This window comes from Eucyclogobius newberryi, unplaced genomic scaffold (genome assembly GCF_026437365.1).
Source record: "Eucyclogobius newberryi isolate DKJ021-1_F unplaced genomic scaffold, fEucNew1.0.hap1 SCAF_15, whole genome shotgun sequence".
Lineage (NCBI taxonomy): Eukaryota > Metazoa > Chordata > Actinopteri > Gobiiformes > Gobiidae > Eucyclogobius > Eucyclogobius newberryi.
Window position 1 is genome coordinate 17,086,504 of NW_027315779.1, and position 22,157 is coordinate 17,108,660.

At 40.3% G+C, this 22,157-nt stretch overlaps 1 protein-coding gene across 4 annotated transcripts; it reads left to right on the plus strand.

The window, feature by feature from the left end:
- Positions 1 to 1,521: 1,521 nt before the first annotated feature.
- Positions 1,522 to 21,720, plus strand: nectin3b (nectin cell adhesion molecule 3b). 4 transcript variants are annotated; one of them, XM_072446416.1, is made up of 9 exons: positions 1,522 to 1,659; positions 5,769 to 6,116; positions 7,003 to 7,302; positions 7,612 to 7,729; positions 7,884 to 8,035; positions 9,459 to 9,575; positions 16,395 to 16,539; positions 20,221 to 20,323; positions 21,091 to 21,720. In XM_072446416.1, the coding sequence occupies exons 1-9, from the start codon at positions 1,569 to 1,571 to the stop codon at positions 21,268 to 21,270; spliced, it is 1,554 nt and encodes a 517-aa protein (XP_072302517.1). In that variant the 5' UTR covers positions 1,522 to 1,568; the 3' UTR covers positions 21,271 to 21,720. The 4 variants fall into 4 exon arrangements, with proteins under 4 accessions (XP_072302517.1, XP_072302518.1, XP_072302516.1 ...); XM_072446417.1 differs by lacking the exon at positions 9,459 to 9,575; XM_072446415.1 differs by lacking the exons at positions 20,221 to 20,323; positions 21,091 to 21,720 and having other exon boundaries at positions 9,459 to 10,095; positions 16,395 to 16,518.
- The last annotated feature ends 437 nt before the right edge of the window (positions 21,721 to 22,157 follow it).

Genomic DNA, 22,157 nt, shown 5'->3' on the forward strand with positions numbered 1-22,157 from the left:
TTATCTTTTATTGATTCCTGCATGTTTGAATAATCCTGTTTTGTCCTGCAACTGAGGCTCGGGTGCTCAGAAAAGTGCTGTTTTCACCTACCCCCTATCTCCGACTGCACGTTCCCGACTCCGAGGCAAATGTGTAGTGTTAAAAAAAATGACACATAACAAAAAAAAAAAAAAAATAGATGTCAATCTGCTGCTTGCTACATTGAAACGTCCCTACGAAGAGGCGGGGCTCATCAGTTTACAGTTTTGAACAGGAAGTCAATTGACCTGTTTCTATTATTAAACCAATTTAGATCAATATTGCAGTTTGTACAAAACGTAAAACGAATGATACGTGTTATAATTTAATACATAACTGAAAAAATAGCATCATCTGTCAACTTTAAATACAATAAAGGACAATAGAAACCTCTAAATGTGAATAATTGTGATTTTAGAATACATAGGAAAGAAGTTAGGCCACTTCATATAATTATATAAACAGACAACGTCTCTTTCTGAGGCATTGTAGTCTTAAAGGGGTTTAATTGGTTATATATCCATGTACATCATCAGAGCAGAGCAGTGTAACTCACTGAACTGAAGCCCAGACACTGACCAATATTCAGAGTGCTCATTGTACTCATTTGGAGAGATTACTCAAAGTCAGGCTGTTCCCCTTCTGTGCGCACGCTCCCTTTGCTTTCACACACAGGAGTTATCACTGAATGGGTGAATACTTATCTCTGGTGGCTTTGCAAACGACATTTTCAGATTCGAATGGAGGCAGTGACCTGGTTAGGTTTCTGTTAGCCTGAAAGACGCGGCCCTCTGCTGAATTAGACCCAACATTAAAACTGAGATGTGATGAAAGACGTAAGTGAGTGGCACAAGGTAATTGGCTGCAACGTTCCATTCAAGGCCATTTCATTTACTGCTTGATGATGGATTCCCACACAAATCACAAATAACCAATACATTTGTAAATGAAGTTAAAAAGAAAGGCCTTATTCTTAACTCGATGGCTAGATTGTGTTGAATCTAAACAAGATAAAAAGTAGTAAATAAGAAAATATGGCCTAGACTATTGGACAATACCAAGGACCAAATTGAAAATAATGTAACACATTTCTAATTTCTTATATCATGGGTTGCTGTGCTGCCTTCAGCTCAGTATTCACACCCAAACATAACCAAAAACACATCGAAATGACGTGATCAGGCACACACAAAAAAAAAGCAAAACTGTGCATCTCCTTCAAAAGTCTCTTCCCAATAAACACAGCGCGAAAATGAGTAAAACAATAAACCAATAAATGTGGGCTTCTCAACAGCGATGATGTAATGCGTGTGTTAATGGTCCGCTCCTCCGGGGGGGGGACGCCGCGGCTCGTCCACGTCAGAGGAGGCGCCAGTGCGGGTGCCAGGTGAGCCCCCGCGCCCCTCCGCCTCCGGGCCCGATGGTACGGTCCACATGCAGCTCTTCATCGTTGCCGAGGACCCGCCGCTACAGAGACACGGAGCGGACGCCGACAAAAAGTGCCGTGCAGCCTGCGAGCGGGACCGGGGACAGCCCAACAAGAAAAACAATGTGGATGCTTTGTCCAACGATGGCGTCTTTGCGTTGGCGCGGGAAACAACGTAAAGTGGCGTTGTTTTACCTTTTGTGCGGTATTACAGGTGAGTGTTCAGTTTTGTCTGAGCCGGCGCCTGTCACGTTGCTATGAAGTTTTGGGGGAAAGCTACCGCCAGCGTCGCGTGCGTTTCGTCCGGTAAAACGAGGCGGTTGGAAAGTGTGGCCCCGGCGCGGATGTTAAAAAGTTGCGTGAGATGGAGCCCGGGGAGAGAGAGCCTCATGCGCCGCGAAATGTGGTGTGGAGACGGTAGAGAGCCCGGGCCACTTAGCGCGCACTCCATTAGCAAACTATTACCACTCAACCGTTACTTATCCGGGGAATTAATTGGGGGAATTATCAGTTGCATTGAGCGCGTCGGGGGCCGTTTACCATTTATGCCAAGTCATGTTGTAACTTAAAATAAAAACTTAAATTGTGGTGAGGATGGAGAGCTTGTGTGGTTTAGTGGAGCTGTTTGGATAAAGGGTCAGGCGCAGTTCACCCAGTGACCAACACTAACAAACACACAGAACATGAAGCTTCACTCATCCACCACTTTAACCTCTGCAAATGCTGGTTTGACTTATTATTATTTTATGTATCAGTCACTTGCCTTCTCAAATGACATAGAAAGTAGGACAACTTACTAACTACCTAAGTCTAAATATTAAACGGATGTCACCATCATTTTATTTGACTCGTTGGATGTAATGTGTTGTCTTGATGTGTTCCAGGCTTCACTAATTGCATCAAAATGTAGGCAGCACATCTCATTAGAACTGGTGATCTGTATTATTTAAGATGTATTTTTTCCTATTTGACTTGATCATATTAAACACATTAAAATTATTTTCAATATTCATTAAGTCCGTGCCATTGCACACGAAATACCTCCAAAGTCTGAACTCTGCTCCAAACCACATGTTAAACCAGAGGTTTATTGACTGTGGACTTCTCGACAATTATAAATGACTGAATCTCAAGTAATTGCACAGCTCTACATCCCATGAAGAAGAAGCATTGCAAATGTCTGTATCTGTTTGGGTGTAATTCAAAGTTGGTTTACCTGCCGAGAGGCGTACCGCACTCCCATAGTTTGTTTGAAGAGAAATCCCTTGAGCTCGATCCCCTTTGCCAGAGAGACCCTGCTGTAAACGCAACATCGCTTTAGACCCAGAAAGGAAACAGAACCCTTTTGTTAAAGATTTAATGAGATATGCAAATGTGCTTACGGACTCCCTGCTGTCTCAGTGTATATGCATGCATGCATATAGTATGTATGCACTACTGCATGTATGATATGACGTATGCTTACCTAATCATATTTATTTATTAATCATATTTCTTCAGGTTAAAACTACTGACTGATGTTCAAGCATGACTTTAGTTCAATGAAAGAGTCAACCTTGTACCTTTTTTAATGCAAACTAGATTCACTGCTGATGGCATTTTGTTGGAACAAACTAACAAACTAATCTTGCCTCTTATAACATGAAAGCTACAATCAATAATCATATTTCATATATCCATTACAAGGCCAATATTTTACACACAATCTAGAGGAACTTTCTGTTGAGCTTCCAGAGTTGAGGTTTCCATGTGGAGGAAGTGTCTGTCCTTGTTTGCTTGTACAAGAAAAAAACAATTCATGTTGTTGCTACGCAAACAAGGCAATGTTACAATTTTGTGTTTTTCCATTTAATTTGTAATGTCTATTTTGATCAGATTTTCCTCAAACATGTTTAGTGTGTGGGAAAACTGCATCCTTGAATTGTTCCATAGTGAAATAGTTACTGCAGCTACTGTTTGAAAGCACATCTCCTCATCTGGATATGTGGACTGAGTTATAGAATATGATTGCTGTGTCATGAGGTCAGGGGTTTCTCAGGGACCAAGCTCTATACATGCTCTATAAAGTCAATATGGTTCCATAGTGATTTTGACAGCTCTGATTTAGAGCACTGGAGCTTAATGCAAACAGACTGTGGTCCACTGAGCTGAGATGTTGTATTTGTCCACAGACTGAAAGTTACTGTGAAGGTCGGCTAAGTTCAAGCGAGTCAAGTGTGCATTTATCCTTTTATCTTGATCTTGTCCCGTCCTGCTCAGCTGCCCTAAACACTTCACCATTTATGTTCCTATTTCCACTTTTAACACGACACGCTGCCCTGTGGCGAGACACACATATTAATACACTGCCGGCTGACACACGAGTGGTGTGTGTGTGAAGGTAATATTGACCAAAGTGAGAACGAGCTGTGGAGTCCTCTGGGAGCTAAGTGTCCTTGATGCTAGATATCTATAATCTGTTTGGTACGGGGCCTCTGAATGAGACACATTGTATTATATTAGCAGTCAGAGTGTGCACTGACTCGATGTGAACAAAAACACCTCAAAACTCAAGTCCTTCAGCCAGGCCAAAGCTTTTATTTGTTTAGTTGATTTATAGGTCGATGATGTCTTGGTTGACCAGCATTTTATCAGACAGCTAAATATTTTATAGTTATGAGGAATTAGTAGAAGGAAATCATAGAGTTGTTGTAGTGAATTGTGAGTTATAGCTTCTTTTTACATAAACATTTTCCTGCAGCATTTCGTTGCATGCATAATAGTTTTGAGGGATTTTGTTTAGTTTACTATTCACAGGGCAGGTTTTTTGGTCGACCAAGAATTTTGACTACAGCTCTAGTCTTGAGCAGGATTAAATGTTTATTGCAATGTCGCTGCACATACTGTAAGATCAGAAAGAAGTTTGCCTTTTCCTCATCTTTTTTTCATCCGAGTTGAAAAATGAGGGCACGCTTATGTAAGGTTGTCGTCGTGTCACAAATAAAAATTTAATACAGTCACTATAGCTCTCTTATGTATTCACAAAGGGATAAAATACAGCTTTCTTTACTCACTATGTGGTTATTTCTGCCCTCACAGCTATCTTTGTCCCTAATGTGCAAAGAAATTTGTGAAATCACTTGGCTCCATAAAACGAGTGCATTTTGGTGTTGGTTATAAATATGTACTCCCAACTGTGAAATGAGCTGTTCATTCTCACTACTATTTGATAAATCTGTTGGATTGCATACTTTGAACATGTATATTATAGTCTCTTATTGTGTTGAGCCATTAACAAAAATATATAACAATTAGCATCAGTAAATCATAGATGTAAATTGATCAATTGGTTTCAAAAAGATGTTGGCAGATTGCCCGTCGGAGATTGTGTGAGTTGCAGAGCGCAGCAGCTTCTGATTTATCGGGTCTTTCATTGGCAACTTGGTACAATTTAAGTGATCTTGTTAAGGCTGTGGGCGCACAGCATTTTCTGATCATGTAATTGTTTTGAGTCGTTTGGATAGTTGAATGTTTCTAGCAATTTTGAGACGTGACTTGGTTTTTTTGGCTCCCTCTCTCTTCCCTCAGAGATGATGTCATCGTCTTGTGAGCATATCTGTCCCTTCTTCTGCTCGAAGTCCGTTTGAGTTTTCCATCATGACTCTTTACTTCAGAGCTTTTGAAATCTAGGTTATTTGTTTGAGTTGGATTAGAACAAGCGACAGACCAATCCAGATCTGCTGTGGTGCTAACATGCTTAAACTCACCTCATGTCACTGCCTGAGACTGGTCTGCTCCAGAGCAGATCAATGGCAGTAATCCTCAAACTCAACTTTGACAGCGATAAAAGGCATCTTATTTCTTGTGAAGTAAATTAAATCTAAATTCTCAAAGCTGTCCATTCTAGAGTTTTACAATGAATCAAATTTTACTCATAGTGATTATTGCAGATCAGAATGATCAACTTGAGGCTTTTTAATTGCATTGTCTCTGTTTATGAAGCTTAGTATTAAAAGCCACTTTGATCTATTTTTTTCTTAAAGAAATTTATGATTTATGAATATGAGGGGAAAAATATCTATTGTTTTACACTTGCAAAACTCTAATTTAAAATGAAACGACAAGTGAAAACATAACATTAAGTTTACCCTTTTCATATAGACAGATTTGTATCAGTTGTATGTGGTTGTCACAGCAAATAGATTTCTTCCTATTGGAGTCAGTCATATGCCATTATGAGTGAACCTTTGGGAATTGGGAATAATGGCACTGACCACAAACTAAACAAATAAGATTTTAAATAAGTTTAAGCAATGCTCATCTACTTTTGACTTGTGTTTACAGGCATATGGGGCAGTCAGGTGATTGTCCCAAAGCAGGTGAATGCTGTGCTGGGGAAAAACGTGACTCTGGACTGCACCGTGGATGTGGGCTCAAACCTCACTCTCACCCAGAGCTCATGGGAGCGCCGCCTGCCCACTGGCTCCGTCACCGTGGCTGTGTACAACCCTCGCTTCGGGATCTCCATCCCTCCAGAGTTTAGCCAGCGCTTGTATTTCCGCTCTCCCTCCTCCCATGATGCCACCATTGTATTAGAAAACGTGGGCTTCTCCGATGTTGGAATGTACACCTGTAAAGTCGCAACTTTTCCACTGGGAAATACTCAAGCCTCGACAACTGTCACGGTGCTCGGTAAGCACAATATCTTGTGTACTGAATACAACCATGGATTAGTAACCAGAAAGAGAAGTGTGGTTATAGTCAAGGCGTTAATGATTTATGATCTTTCTTCTAGCTGATGATTGTTTTGGCCACATGCACATGCTAGACTGAGAGAGAGGGAACATATAATCATTTTTTATCATTATATGCCATTGTTCTGTCATTGTCTAGGGCCACCAAATGCTTAGTCATAGGTTACTGGTTATAGTAAACGTGCAGTTTTGTAGAAAAACAGAATAATATTTTATATTACTATAAAATGTGTTTATTCACTTTAAATGATTTGAGCTCTTCCTGACAAACGGGCATTATAAAAGCACCAGTGCCGTGTCAAGTCTATCTGGGCCAATAGACAAACAATTCTTGTGAAAACAAGCATTTCATTTGGAAATGTTGGGAAACCAGATGTAACATTAATGTTACCTTCTGAATAATGATGTGTTTATTAATATTTATTATTATAATGACAATAATTCATTCTAATCACATTTAAACATGGCTGGACTCTAACACCAGGTTTACACCCAATGCGAGTGGTGCGTTTCGGGTCCCGCAAGAATTCCAAAGGGATTAAAATCAATGAATGCTGTCACACCAGCCTCGGAGCACTGCGGACGCAGGTGTGGGGGAGGTGTGGGTCTGCAGAAAGAATCCACTGTCTATTTTCCCAGACACGCAGCGTTTTGGCCTTGTGTTTGTCAAATATGTACCGCAGCACATAAGTACCCTGCTCAAAAGTAAACAAGGTGTAATGTTGAGTAATGTCAATTGTGTCTGAATTTACAAAAGTGGTAAGTATAGTGTGTAATTATTTTATGAATAACCCTCTCTTCCGTACTTTGTCCATTTAAAACAGTGGAGCCCAAGGTCTATGTATCCGCTGGGTCCGCTGCCCTCATCGACGGTGGCAATGAGACAGTGGTGGCCACATGCTTTGCAGAGCGGGCTCGACCTGCTGCAGAGGTGTCCTGGGAGTCCAACTTGTTTGGCCAGTCAGATGTCCAGCTTTATAATGAAGCCAATGGCACCACCAGCGTGCAGGCTCGGTACTTGTGGCAGCCCACACGCCATGTTCAGGGACACACCCTCACCTGTGTGGTCCGGCACCCAGCTCTGCAGACAGATTTCAGGATCCCCTACCAGCTCAATGTGCAATGTAAGTATGTATTTGATTTATTTTCTTTGTGAATAACAATTCAACAGACCAATAGGCAGTGTTTATTTTGCTCACCTAGTCTTGACTGAAGATAGATTTTATGGGGTGACCTTAGAGCATACTAAAACGGGCTGGAATCTTTGGGCCATTACTGCCCTCACAGTCCAGAACTGTAAAGACAGACTGTCCTCAGGAGTTTGCTGATGTAAAGCAGTGCACAGGCTAGAATACCATTTTAATGATCACAACGAGGTTGGGTTTAAATAATGCCTTGTTTAAGGTGTACTTGACATTATATTCTCTTTGAAGTTGCTCCAGATATATCAGTGGTTGGCTACGATGGAGACTGGTTTGCCGGTCGAGAGAATGTTCAAATGACCTGTAAGGCCAATGCTAACCCTCCAGCTCACCACTTCAGATGGATCAGGTGTGTTTGAATCCCATCTCTGCAAAGTATCCACATACTGACAAATCATAAACAATATGGAAATTGTTTACCTTAACTTTGTAAAAGTTATTAATTTGCACATGTCTCTTTCATATCTTTCTAATCCCATAGTGTTACTGTCTCTGTTTCCCAGATTAGACAGTGAAATGCCAGAGGGCGTGGAGGTAATAAACAGCACTTTGCTCTTCCTGCGTCCCCTCCAGCGAAATGACTCTGGAGTTTACAGGTGTGAAGTTGCCAATGACATCAACCTCCGCAGTCGGGATGTGCGCATCCTCATACAAGGTGAGCCCAGTTTGCACAGAACACAGCTGACTGCTGTTACTCTCCCTTAGGAAGCACAATGTGAACATCATGGCTCTGTCGCTGCCTGTGTCAATGTCCTTCAGCTGAAATGTGACTCTGATACAGTCCTGCCCATTTGGTTCACACTGACCGCCTTCCATTCAACTCTTAGGGCATGTCTGTGCTGTGTTTCATATCAGTCTTGTCTCCTGAATTTCGAATTGGTCTTGATTAATCCTTGATTAGCCTTAGCCATGCTTCTCTGATTGCATAAACTCTGGTCTGTGGAGGCTCTTTGTGAATGGAGCTGTGCCTGTGATGTGATTTCTCTTACATCTCTCTCTCATTTCTGTGCTTCATTTCTTTTGCTTGTGTCATGCAGTAAGAGGCAGAAGCTTGCAGCCTCACTGTGAGATGATGTCCCAGATTCATAAAACATTAAGGAGTTCTTTTCAACTCTTATTTATTATTTATCATCCACATTTCATTTTCCTTTGAGAGGACCTGTATGTCTATGTGCAGCTTACACATGTCGACGTGCCCTTCTTTATGTGTTGTTGTGGTCGGGTCCATAACTGTCAGCGTCCCTCCTGCTCGCTGAGTACATTCATTTGCACTCAGTCCTCCGGGTTCATGTTTCTGATCTCTCGGATGTGAATCTCCACCTCACATCTGGCCTGGCATTTAGTTTGAAGTGGCAGAGCAATTGCTGCCCCATTAAGGCTTTCAGACTCTTGATTCTTTCCAATGCTTCAGCTCATTCTGGTTATGACCTGGGCCATTCTGTTTAGTGGGCATCACTCTTCCCGTCAGACCTGGCTTAATAGTCTGGGACTAGAGATTACAATGACAAAAACACTGTCGTTGTTTTGAAAGGAAAACTTAGAATATTCTGAATAAATATTTAGAATTTCATTTGGTAGACATCCTGTTATGTTTCTTTTAAGAAAGACTCTTTTACTAAAATCCATTATTTCTAATGCTTCTATTACCATGAACCCTCAGGTGGCTTTGGTTTGCTTTAAACTCCTTTTGAAATTAATAATTGAACAAGTTCTCCTGCAAATGCAAGAAATGTCTTGCCTAAATGTTAATGCAATATTTTTTTTATGTTTAAAAAAAAAAAATATGGCAGTAAATGAAATCCTGTGGAGAACTGCTTTATTTATGGAAATCACTATTTCATGAGCTTTGGTGTATGTACCAAACCTCACATGCATCAAATTCTTGACTTCATAATGTCTCATTTCCACTGTGAAAGCAAACCACAGCTCTCTGAGCCCTGTGTACTCTTGTATCATCATAGTTGATATAGTGTATACATTGTTATCCCAGCCTAGTGAAATACTGATGTAGTTGACATTCTTCTCTTTGTCCATCTCTTTGCTCCACTCCCTCTTCCTCCTACCTTTTCCCTCATTAGATCCTCCTGCCATGCCCTCCACCATCACTGCTCCTGTGCTAACCACCTCCTCCTCCTTAGCGGACGATAAGGGCCATGTCCTCCTCAGTTCCCCTACTCGTCAAGCCATCCCTGTTGGTAATGTTGGGTCTGTAGTGGGCGGAGCAGTGGGCGGGGCACTGTTCCTGCTGCTGGTGCTGTCATTGGCTGGAGTGCTCTACTTAAGAAAACAGCAGACCTTTCATGGGACTTACTACAACAAGCACTACATGGGCCACAATGATCTGCAGAAGCCCACGCATCACGAACTCCAGCCCACCAAAGGAAGCAGCCAGGCAGACCATGACCGGGAAGAGTGGGGCGACCGGCAGCTCAAAGAGGAGCGGCGGAATCATGATAGCTATCACGGAGAGGACTTCCCCGCTAACGGCTACACTAGAGCCATGAGGGAGAGTGGACATGATCAGCAAAATCATCATGGTACAGCACGAGAACACAAGTCGTACTCAAGCCCACGACAGGCTAAAAGCAGCAGGTATCCTCCTTTGAAACCCCTGCAGAACTGCTCTCCCTATCTGTCGGATGACTGCTACGACAGCGGGCCAGAGGGAGACTATGTTGCCCACAAAGATGGCTCTGTCATTTCTCGTAGGGAGTGGTACGTTTGACGAGTTGCAAACATAGATTATTTCACTGGTGCATATTTAGTCTGTGTAGATTCACTTTTTTTTTGTGTCCCGGGTGACACTTGAACTTCTTCTTTTAAAATGTAGACAGACTGAACCCAACCACTTTCAAGTCCAAATTCTGGACACTAGTTTTTGTGATATTTCTGTAATATTCCAATTCTGATAAATGCTGATTTACTAAGTGTCAACTATGTTTAGTTGAATCCTCTGAGTATTGAATTAGTAAGTTATAAATGTAATGCTTGTTTAGGCCAAATTGTTGGTTTTGTTTACAATATTTAGATTAAGAAAGGTTTGGGTATAATTTTGTTAGTTGGGTATTTATGGTTTAATACATGAGTGTGGAAAAATCTGAAAAAAGACCTTGACTTTTTTTTGTAGTTGTAGTTTGTAGCAGCTACAATTATATTGACTGCAAATGGTCTTGGTATTTGTAAGCAGTGATACTTAACTGTGGTTCTGAACTTGATGCACTGCCATTTTGCCAACTTCAAATGTGATGACCACATTTGGGTGTTGCAAAATATTGTTATCTTTTTTTAATAGTAACCTGTGATTTCAACCAATGTCCACATGCACATCCTGTTTGTATCTATGGTATAGACTGGGAATAAGTATTGACCTTCTCATGTTCCTGCTCATGTAGACGGTAAGACCAAGCAGGACTGGGTTTGCCATACGCTCAGGAAAATCACCACTAGAATTTACCCTTAGATATAGTAGAAATAATACCTGCATTTAACCACCTTTTTTAATTTCAGATGCCTCTATTGTCCTTTCTTGATTCATCACATGAGAATTGCAGTCTTGCACTAACCCAGGCCTCCTGGAGGTAAAGCAGTAGGGGCATTGTTCAGAAGTATGGCGGTCACCATGCACTCTCGCTCCATCAAAAGCATTTCATTACACAAAGGACCCATTCAGGAGTCGATTATGTGCACTCGTTGAAACAATAACCTGTCTAATTTTCCAAAGCTGCCACAACCTTCCTATTTAATTTAAAATTGTGTTACTTTTCAAGAGTACCACACATGCACAAGGCAGCTCGGGTACCGTATTTCTACAATGTATTTTTATGTTTACATTTGTTCTCATTTTTTTTTTAAATAGTTGAACTGATGAGTTTTATAATTAGTTTTCACTGTAGTCTCCTGTAGCTATGTTCACTATCCTTTAGTGATACCTTAGGGTAGAAAGTGTTTTTGATTCCGCTAATTGGAATGAGAAGGAGATCATACCATTTCTTTGTTAGTGATTGTGAATAATATGCTAGCCTTAGTTGTCACATAAAACGGTAGCCAAATGGAATTTAGCACAAAAAAGTAGTTTTCTGACTTAAAGTAACAGCAGTAGCATTTATTATTGAATAGTCTCAAACTTCAGGACTTCTGTAGCTAAAACAAATTAACAAATCCTTAATATCACTTTTGCATCAAATGAACAACCATCAAAATGTGTTTTTTTTTTTTGTTCTAAGATTTAATGTGATTTGTGCAATCAGAAAAACGGTACACATCCTAGGTAAAAATCTGTATCAGTATTTATGTAACACCACTGGGGTCTTCTTTGGTTGTTGTTGTTTGACATTTTTTACTTTATGATATGTTGTTTTTGCGCCGTTTTTATTATCAAAATGACTGCCAGTGGAAAGTAGAATGTTACCGATTGATTTTTCTTGGACCTCATTGTTTTGGCACTTTGCAGAATATTCTATTATTATTAGAATTGTAATGTGTGCATCACTTTGACAAGAGGCTGTGTGGCGCTGTGAATATTCAAAGGTTTATTGGCAACATGAACTTCTGCAGAGTATTATCTGTTTGACGTTGCCTCTGCCTCTTTTCATTGATGAGTTATGCAACTTGCTCTGCAATTTTGTACTCATTTAGGGGCCTAATTTCAGGTGCTAATTTCTCAATAAGCTACTGTTCATTATCAAATCTGGGAATCCCTATACTTAAAAGTAATATGATTTAAAAAATATATTTGGCATGTATTATTACCACATGAAGCGATGATTGTGCAGTAAATTGCCTTTCTGACCACTCTCACTCAGCAAAGTGGAACAGGAAGTAGCTGTGAACCCTGACCCTTTTTGCTTCTATGCACTAAGACGGAAATGCCACTAATCAATATTACTTCTTTTTTTTTGACTTACTAGTTTGCTGACCGGCATCTATGATAAAAGAGGGTCTTATTGTCATCTGTATCTTGGAAAATGTCCTTCACTTTGAGTTGAGAAGTACAACTCGTGCCTTAGATGCTTACAAACTACTGGATTTTAGTTGTGGAAGTTGTGTTGTGTTAGAGAGTTGTTGCCTTTCTGTTCCAATATATTGCAGTGTATGAATTCTGGCGTGCCATATCCTGCCACACAGTGTAGCTGAACATCCTGCGTCATTGAAAAGTATATTTAAAAGAAAGCTTGAATTTTGATATACAGTGATCAGCTAATTATGACCAAGAATTCCTGTTTGAAAGTTGAATATACATTCTAGACAGGTGGCTTTTGTTTGATTGTATTCACACCATATTTCTTCACGTTTTAGACTCTTGTCAGGGTCACTTTTTGTTTTTCAAATGAATACGTAAAGCTGCCACACACTGTCAGAAAGCACCTTATGATTGTTTTTGTATATAGAGAAAATATCGGTGACACGAGCAGAGCATTCATTTGTCTTTTTGAAATCCTTAAGTTCAATAAAGCACCTTAGCACCTGTGAGTTTGAAACCATTACTCATACTGCTGTCTCTCTTTGTGCCTCTACAAATGACATCATCTCCAGCTCTCGCACACACCGCCCCCCCCCCCAGCCCACCCCACCGATCCAAGTGGGACGCCACCATGATGTAATCCGAAAAATTCCTCTTCCACCGTACCGGATGTTAACATGGGAGCTCACCGGCCTTACACAAAGTCCACTGGTCCATCCACGCTCGAGGGGGACCCCCTTCCCCTTCACGTATTCTATTTTTTTTTTTCTTTCTTTTTTTATTACAAGAAAAGTCCACACTCTCTCCTCGCCTACAGCTCCCCCCTGTGTCGTTTCACCCACTGACTACCAGCTGGTAAAATTAAACGCTGAGTGTTTGTGTCTGGCCCAAAGTCCCCACTCTCCAGCCCATTGACTGTCCCCATGGCAACTGGCTCATCTGGAGCGGCTGACGGGAAGCGCTCTTCCTCCCGCTCCACCTGGCCACCCAAAAAGAGAGGGAAAGAGAGGGAAAGACGCCGAGGTTAATGTGTGACTTGAAAGGCGTGACATCAGGAGACATTTGGTCACCGGTGGATTCACAGTGAGAGATGAGCGGTTATGACAGGTGACTTGGGGTGCGTTGACCTTGACACAGGACCCCCTCCCCCCTGATGTGACCTCTCTGTCTTAACTGAGATCTTATCATGGCTGCGGCAGGAGTTGTCACAGTAACCTTGAAGCAAAGCAGTCTTAACCTATACAAACATGCACACGTACTTCGAGGGTGAAGAAATAGGGGGAATAAGGAAAATCCATAAGGTGAAGAGGCTGTGTTATGTACATGCTACATAATTGGTCACATTTATATTGCATTTATATTATAACACTTGAGAAAATGTATAAGTTTTGTACTGGACAGGGATTTGTCAATTTATGTCAATAAATTTGAGCTCACCAATGCAACTGAAAAGCAAATCACTGAAGGTAGGGGAAATATGGATATTGTGAATGTTGTTTAGAAGTAATGGCAACATTTATAATATTGGGTATATCGTTTATAGTAAAAAAAAAAACTGTAAAAAAAGGTATGTTGTAAACTTTCTTTACTTTTTTTGACATATGTGTATATGGGGTGAAATTTCTGAACTTTTGTGAATAATTTTACTGACTAATTTGTCTGATGATTAAACCTCATAATACGTTTAAAGACATGTTTTAACATATGTTGGATTGACTGGCTATTGTTGGGGGGGGGGGCAATATCACCCACCCCTAATTGAAGTATCCCTTTCCCGAAATAAACCCTTTCCATTGTCCAAGCTTAGGACTGCATTGTGCCCCCTTGCTCTTAGATTGGATCCATTTCCCAGTTGCAGTATAGTATTGCTGTAACCAACAGAATCACAGTTTCCAAGGATACTTTTCACAACACTCGAATACCTCAAACTGCAGCGAAAAATAATGGGTACTTTGAAAGTAACTCTCGTAGATGAAAATATCTTCATAATCAAACCCTTGAAGACAGTCCAAGAGTCTCCTCTTCCTCCCCCATTATCTTCTGTTGACATCTGTTCCTAAGTTTGGTTTGTCCATTGACCATCTTAAGGGGGAAGGGTGCGCTCTATTCAGTGCATCTTCCATGACACTCATCGCAGCCCACTGAGGGCACCTTGTTTAATTCATGATGTCCCATCTCTTGTCTGCTGACCTCAGTGACAAAGTCACTTGATGGACTTCATGCTGAGGATGAGAGGACACAGTGTGCAAGAAAAATGTGCACGTTTATGGCTGGAGCCAGTTCCCAAAGTGGAACAGTTGATCCACACTAATGCCCATAATCCAGGCCTTTTCAAATAGAGTTTATACTGGGGAACATTAACATGCAGTAAAATGCATGTGTACATGATTGGTTTCAAATAAACAATTATTCCAAAGCCAAAGGTCAAGTCACACTTCAGTAGTGGTACCATCTTTGATTAAATGAAATACTTTGACTGATGCAGGTCTAAAACTATGGATTAAATATAAACACAACAAATGCATATTGAAAGAACAGCACTAACCCAGGGCAAAGCATTAATTAACGAGCTTAAATGAGCAATTAAGCCTAAATTAAAAAGAAGTAGCACTAGTTTAGCGTACCAAATGAATAGCATTCAAACAAGTACAAATAAGTTATAGGTGTTTTTTTTTAATAAGGTGGAGACTGATGCCCACAAGCCCATTCTGTCCACTTCAAAGTGGAGTGTTATTTAAGATTCCCATCTTAGGAGATCATCGATTTTTTTTTTTAGCCCACACCTCGACAGCTAAATCAACTGGAATTGAGCATGTCACACTTACTCACCCTTTTCTTTCCGCCAACCCTTTGTCCTTTAGTTTTTTGTGCCCTACAATCACTGTTTAACACATTAGCCCTGATTGGCCAATGCATGCAGTTCTGTTAGTTTAATGCATCTTAATCAGTATTAATCCTAATCCCTTCTGTGGATGGCATGGAGCATATGTAAGCATATGGTGTTACCAGGCTAATTCTGCAAACTTTACCATTGGATTTTAATCTTGACACACAAAGCCTGTCGATGAGACATTCATGGTTGTGAAGATACAGCTAGAAAAAGTTTGAGTTCCAATTTTGCCTTTTAGCGTGCCAGGTTCAACTTGTTCTGGCATTTCAGTGTAGTAAATGGAGAAAATATGGATGGGGCGATAGCAGCCATTACAATTACTGAGGGAGGAACACCATGTACCAAAACCCTTTATGTGACTCTGCCATTGTGATGGAAAAGGATTAAAGGATTTAAAATGTTTTCTGCTGAATAATTTGAGAACTATTCTGCGACAGACTTGTGCTACTGTTTAAACAAATGTGAATTGATGTTGGTTAAGGGGTCCGCCACCTTCCTGTCGCCATGGATATGTTATTGCTTTGCCTAGAATACTGCACAGTTCAGCATTAATGTTGTCTAGCTCCTTGAAGACAAGCTAGTAATGCCACCCAGCCATGTTTACAGGTCAGCTCTATGGAGAGGAGACCCACACACAGTAATTATGCATGTTTTTCAAGTGAATTGTTAAATGTGCACATAAAAAGGACTGCAGGATGTGGATTTGTTTAATGTTGAGCTGCATTACATTCCAGGCAAAGCAGCATCTTGGAGACAAGCAGATAGCGGACCACTGACAGAAAAGTGACATAGTGCACCTTTATGTTAATGGAAAATCATGTTATTTCAATGGAAAACTTTTTTTATTAGCCTACATTCATCCAACGTTTGAAATCATTGTTTTAGACATTCTCTATCTCAGGGAATGCACAAAGAAACAAACCATTATAACATTTTGATAATGTTTGAATCCCAAATGTGGCAAATAAAATATTGACAAATAACGAACAAGTCAAGGTATTTTGCAGATATTTTGGTCGCTGACGTCAAGTTGTTATTTGGGAGATTTAACGTTAAAACTCTTAAGACTCCATTCTTCTCACATCCTATGCCAGTGTCCGGTCTGTGTTATCCCCTGAATGTAAACGTTGACTTTGTGTCCCCTCTTTGTCCCCTCTGTGTCAGACCAGTCCCGCGCAGCCAGGTCCAACTCCATCGCCGTGGCTGGAGCTGTGATGGGCGCTGTCCTTGCCCTCTTCCTCATCACCGTTTTCATCATAGTCATCGTCACTGCACGCAAAGCCCCTCCAACAGCTTTCTCAGATAAAGTGTAAGTCTATCAAATAATTGATGCTCTTTGCCTTGTTTAATTAATGACTTGTGAATTTAACCCAAAAAATAGCACAGTTGGTGCATAAGTGCAATCTTGGCAGTAAAGGCCCTTCTGATGCGCTACTAAACTAAACTAGTTATAACGTGTGCAGAAAGACAAATAACTTGGGTTCAATTATTTAGAAATAGCTTTGTCCCAAGTTGATACTGCCCTGCAAATGTCAAACGCTTTATGTGGCTGGACATTCTCATTCAAGTGACGCAAAACAGTAGCATCTAGCTGATGTGCAGTGATGAGATGTTCAAAGCCTTTGTTTTGAAATGCTTTTAAGATAGATAAATGTGTCCAATAATCCTGATAAGGTTCTACTCTTCACATACAATTCAATATAATGAGGCTGTGAAACCTACCTGAGTCTGTGCAGGGTGGTACAGTCATCTCTTACAACAATTACCAACTGTATTCTTCAGGAAGGCTTTTAACTGAATCACATCATTAAATGAAACTGTTGTGTATTAGTTTACCTGATTTTCCCTTCACGCCATCGCCACAATAATCAGCTGCTTCCCAGTGTGCAGCGATTTACATTTAGTATTTGTCATAAGTCACTTATGTGGCTATTTTGTACCAGGCACATGATGACAGATTTTCTTCCTTGTCCTTTTCTTCTTGCTCCTGGAATATGTTGACTCACTTTCCAATTTTCAGTTTTGGCAGATTTGTATTTGGTTAAAGGAGTGCCAGCTCATAAAAGCCAAAGAAAACAGCAGAACTCTTGGCTAGTGACAAAAACAACTTGAACTACAATAGAGCACTTTTTGGAAGGGGACGTTTTCTATTACAAGTACATATTCATATTTTTATCCTACCACCTGAATGTACAGATTGTTGTAGATATAAAGTGCTCTGTATCCAAACTCAAGTTAATAGCATTGATCCTCTACTTACTTACTTTATAGATCTATATGGATTTAATATAACAAACATTATTCATTTATGATGAACCTTTGGCTAACCGTGCTGACATCAATATGGGAAAAAGAATAGTATTGTGCATTCCTGTGTCCGTTCTGCATCTGGACATGGACACTACAGATGCTAAGTTGGTTTGTTGCCACGACCAACTTAGCATCTTAAGTGTGACCCTGGCTTAGTGTCCTGTGAGCTGACAGGAGGAGGAGGAGGAGGAAGGGCCGCCTCACTCTGAGCTGCACTGGACATGGGACAGCACCTTACCCCCGAACGAAAGAGCCACAGTTTGGAGTGATTTACAGAGCAGGGAAATCAATGTTTGTCATGATACGGTTTTATGAATGACTGTGGCCAGCGGGGGAATTTCTTTTAGTGGTGTTTTGGGAATACTCTGAATGAACCTCATCTTCTTTGTGCCAGAGGAAGCCCTTTAGGATGTGATTCCCGCTTCATAAATGCTTCTTCAAAGTGGTTTTATCCTTCACGACCCTGTGCAAATTGAATTTAAATCAATGTTACTGTGCATATGACATGTTCGACTGATTTAACTAAAAGACAGTTAACAGATATGTAAGAGTTTGCTAAAAAATCTTACCTTACTTGTTTTCCCCAGTTTAACCTATTTGTGGAGTTTTCTCACTGGTTAGACATGGGCAGCAGATGTGAAATTTTATTTATAACATGTTGTGTAGATCAGTAACTGTTGCCTAGCAACCATACTATAACAAAGCCAAGCTCGCCTAATTCACAGTTTGACAGCACCTTTATTTTGTAAAATTATTGTTTAAACTGTTTGTGCTCCTTCTGCGTAAATTGTCCCTTAATTTTTCATGTAAATATGTTCATTGATTATGACTCGGAGCTAACTCTCTGTATGTTTATGCTTTTCCCCCACTTTTCTTCACAAACTGATGTCAACCTATTCTCAATATTTACCCCTAAGGGTGTCAAGATTAAGTTAATCAATAATTGGGATGATTCAGGTCCCAATATTATCGTAAGAACCAAAAAATCGTGACAATTTAAGTATTTTTAGTTCAGTATAATAGTATAATACACATACCTAAATAGTAGAAAAAGCTTCAGTTGTAGTCATCTGGACTCAGTTTGAAAAAATTGACGTTTCGACTCTCATCCAAGAGTCATTGTCAATAAAAGAATTTAGATCGAGAACTCCGATATTAATACTGTTCTGTGGTAAGACCCGCCCATTGGGAGGAGCCTTCCTGAAGTAGAAAGAGTTGTTTGTTTCAACAGAAACTCCCCCTTGTATCTACCGAGCTAGCCTATTCAGAATCTTAATGGGCTATTAGAATCCTCTTTGTCTTTGTGAGACCCTGGCTCAACCACCCTGAGTACCTGATTAGCATCTAAATGTCCTGGTCCTCTACCTTTCCAGGGGTTCAAGATGGAGATGCACGGTCCAAGCGGGGTAACCACAGGCTGAGAGGGCATTTGGTTACCCCGCTTGGGCCCTCAACAGAGTGAAGAGAACCAAAAAGCAGGACAAAAGGGAAACTGAACAGAGAAGGAAGGGTGTTTCTATCCCTTATGTGTCTGGCCTGTCGGAAAAACTGCAGAGAATTTTTAGACAACACGAAGTCCCTGTTTATTTTAAACCAGGAAACACTTTAAGACAAAAACTGGTTCACCCTAAGGACAAGTTGCCGACTCAAAAACAGAGCAATGTAGTTTATTCGATCCAATGCAGTGAAGAAAGTTGTAAAGAACGGTACATAGGTGAGACTAAACAGCCTCTACACAAGAGGCTTTATCAGCACAGAAGAAATACTAGTTCAGGACCACAGAGCGCCGTGCATCTCCATCTTGAAGCCTCTAATCACTCGTTTGAAGACGGTGAGGTGAAGGTTTTAAGCAGGGAGAAAAGATGGTTTGAAAGAGGAGTCAAGGAAGCTATTTTTGTTAAAAAAGAAAGACCTTCTTTAAACAGAAATGGAGGGCTAAGGTTTAATCTTCCTGTTATTTATAATGGGTTACTGAACCCCTGGAAAGGTAGAGGACCAGGACATTTAGATGCTAATCAGGTACTCAGGGTGGTTGAGCCAGGGTCTCACAAAGACAAAGAGGATTCTAATAGCCCATTAAAATTCTGAATAGGCTAGCTCGGTAGATACAAGGGGGGAGTTTCTGTTGAAACAAACAACTCTTTCTACTTCAGGAAGGCTCCGCCCAATGGGCGGGTCTTACCACAGAACAGTATTAATATCGGAGTTCTCGATCTAAATTCTTTTATTGACAATGACTCTTGGATGAGAGTCGAAACGTCTATTTTTTCAAACTGAGTCCAGATGACTACAACTGAAGCTTTTCTACTATGGAACACGCCTGGACGAATGAGGGATTACACCGACACATACCTAAATGTAAATAACTTTTTTATCTGGCTGTTTTTGTCACATTAATCTTTAGATTGTCTTTCAGTAAGTAACATTTTGTAAAGCCGGTCACAAACAATGACAATGGAAATGAAAGAAAATGAAAGATCTCCCTGTTGTTTAGTCACAGTCTCAATAATCATAAATACCGGTAATTGTTAAAATGGTGATTTTTTTTCTCACCACAATTGTATATTGATTTTGATATCTCTATTTACCACATTCTATCCTGCTAAAACTAGAAAAACATGTAACTCCATCATATGATCTTTAAACTGATGTATTTAAACTTTTTCTTATTCGTCCCAAGGATTGACCTTCCTCCCACTCACAAGCCGCCTCCCCCTTACTCTGAGCGCGCGCCCGCCGTTCCTCTGGGGGTCCACGCAACGCAGGTGGCATGGCTGTGTCAGGTATTTCTAATCAGTTTAATGTTAACACTTGAATGGATAATGATGATCAATGAGCCACAAACAAATGTCTTTAAGTCATCTATACGCTTCATGGCTCTTCGTACTTTTGTTAAATTTATGTCCTTGACTCAAATGTTTTATATTTTATTCAAACAGCTGAATGTATTATTAATATGTTCATACAAAAATAGATGTCTAGTTCAGGGACACGGGCCTTAAACAAACTACTTGACTACTCATTGTACTAAAACACAGCTAAGATCATTATATTTAAGATTTTGCTAAATATATTACAGATTTTATCACAGTTTGGGGTTAACCAATTTTTTAGGTTAAAATGTTTTCTTCCTGATTGTAAAATGATGACATCTCACCAGGAAGTTTCTTAGCAACCTTGTTGTACACTGGGCCAAAACTCCTGTCACACAAATAAAAATGTGAAAAATATAGTTTTCTAACGAAACCTCTACTGTGATGTCATCATGATTTGGAACTCTACAGTTCTTCCTGATTGATTGATTGATTGATTTAGTACATATTTTTATTATGTACAATGAAAAGTGTTGTCTAGTGTTGGCTTAACTTTTAGAAACTAAGGATGTGTTCACACTAATTTGGTCCTAAATTGAGTTAATTTTAGTTGGGTTGGATGTGGGCTGGGTTTGGTCTTGTTCTAGTCCTGGTTTAGTTTACTCCTGGTTTAGTCTCAATGTTATTGTGGCGAATGTGAACACAGTTAGTTAACAAATGCACGCGTTTACCTCCAGGCTCGCAGGGCAGAGCGCAGGTACGAGCAGACAGACCGGCCAAACACCGAGACCTCCTCCTCAAGGTGCAGACAGGTGAAACAGCCGAGCCCCACCTTGCAGCCGTCCCACCTCGAGTGGGTGTGTCACCAGAGCGGGACGGACCGGGTCTACATCAACCACCGCGAACACTATGTTTAAGACACAGGACACAACTCAAGAACTTGTTTTTTCAGTGGATGTAATGTTTCATATGTTGTCACTCCGGTTCAAGATATGACATAATTATACTGTTCTTTTCGTCAGGGAAGCTATACTGGAATTCTATATGCACTGATGCGCGTAATAGGTTTGTATAGGAAACACTTTGTCTTGTATTACAATATTCTCTGAATGCCAATATCATTTATATTGAGACTACTTCTGTCAGACCAATATTTTTTCGGAATTTGGGGCTCAATCATTTTGACAATGTTTGCCTATAGCAAGCTAGTGAGAAGTGATATTATCATAGTAATCTCTCATGTATATTTTTGTATAAAAGACAAAAGTCAATGACTAAAGGGAAGAAACCAATGTCTATAAAAACCCTGGAGAACTTACTGTTTAAGTGCCATAATGTAGTGTTTTAATAAAAATCTGTGTTATGATTGCTTGACACTTAATAATTTGAAAGACATTTTCAGCACTGGTCACAAGGACAAATACAAGAGTTACTCCTAAACAAGACTGCTGAATGTGTTCAGGAGCCTCCTCAAACAACACACAGGAGAGGGCTGAGTCACGACTTGTGGAAAGGAGGGAGAAGTCCTTGAATTTCTCAGCGTTTGAACTGATGTGAAGAGGATTTGTAGTGATTCTTCAAACGGTAGGCCTATATTATTGTAGGTACATGACAAAGAATAGCCCAGCCATGTTATTTGAGACTATTAAACCAATTAAATTATTTGACTTACTAGTACTGAAAAGGATGCACCCAGATTGAAAGCACAGTTCTGCCCGTGTGGAGGAAGATATTTGAGTGACACACAGTGGCCACTGAAAGTACTGCAAATTTCAACTGAACACTTTCAATTCGTTCAAATAAA

Excerpts from the sequence above, each read along its gene's own strand:
- nectin3b (XM_072446414.1), top strand. The coding sequence starts at position 1,569 with ATGTGGATGCTTTGTCCAACGATGGCGTCTTTGCGTTGGCGCGGGAAA. Across the intron at positions 1,660-5,768 it reads CCTTTTGTGCGGTATTACAG|GCATATGGGGCAGTCAGGTG; the intron begins GTGAGTGTTCAG and ends TTGTGTTTACAG. Across the intron at positions 7,303-7,611 it reads CTACCAGCTCAATGTGCAAT|TTGCTCCAGATATATCAGTG; the intron begins GTAAGTATGTAT and ends TTCTCTTTGAAG.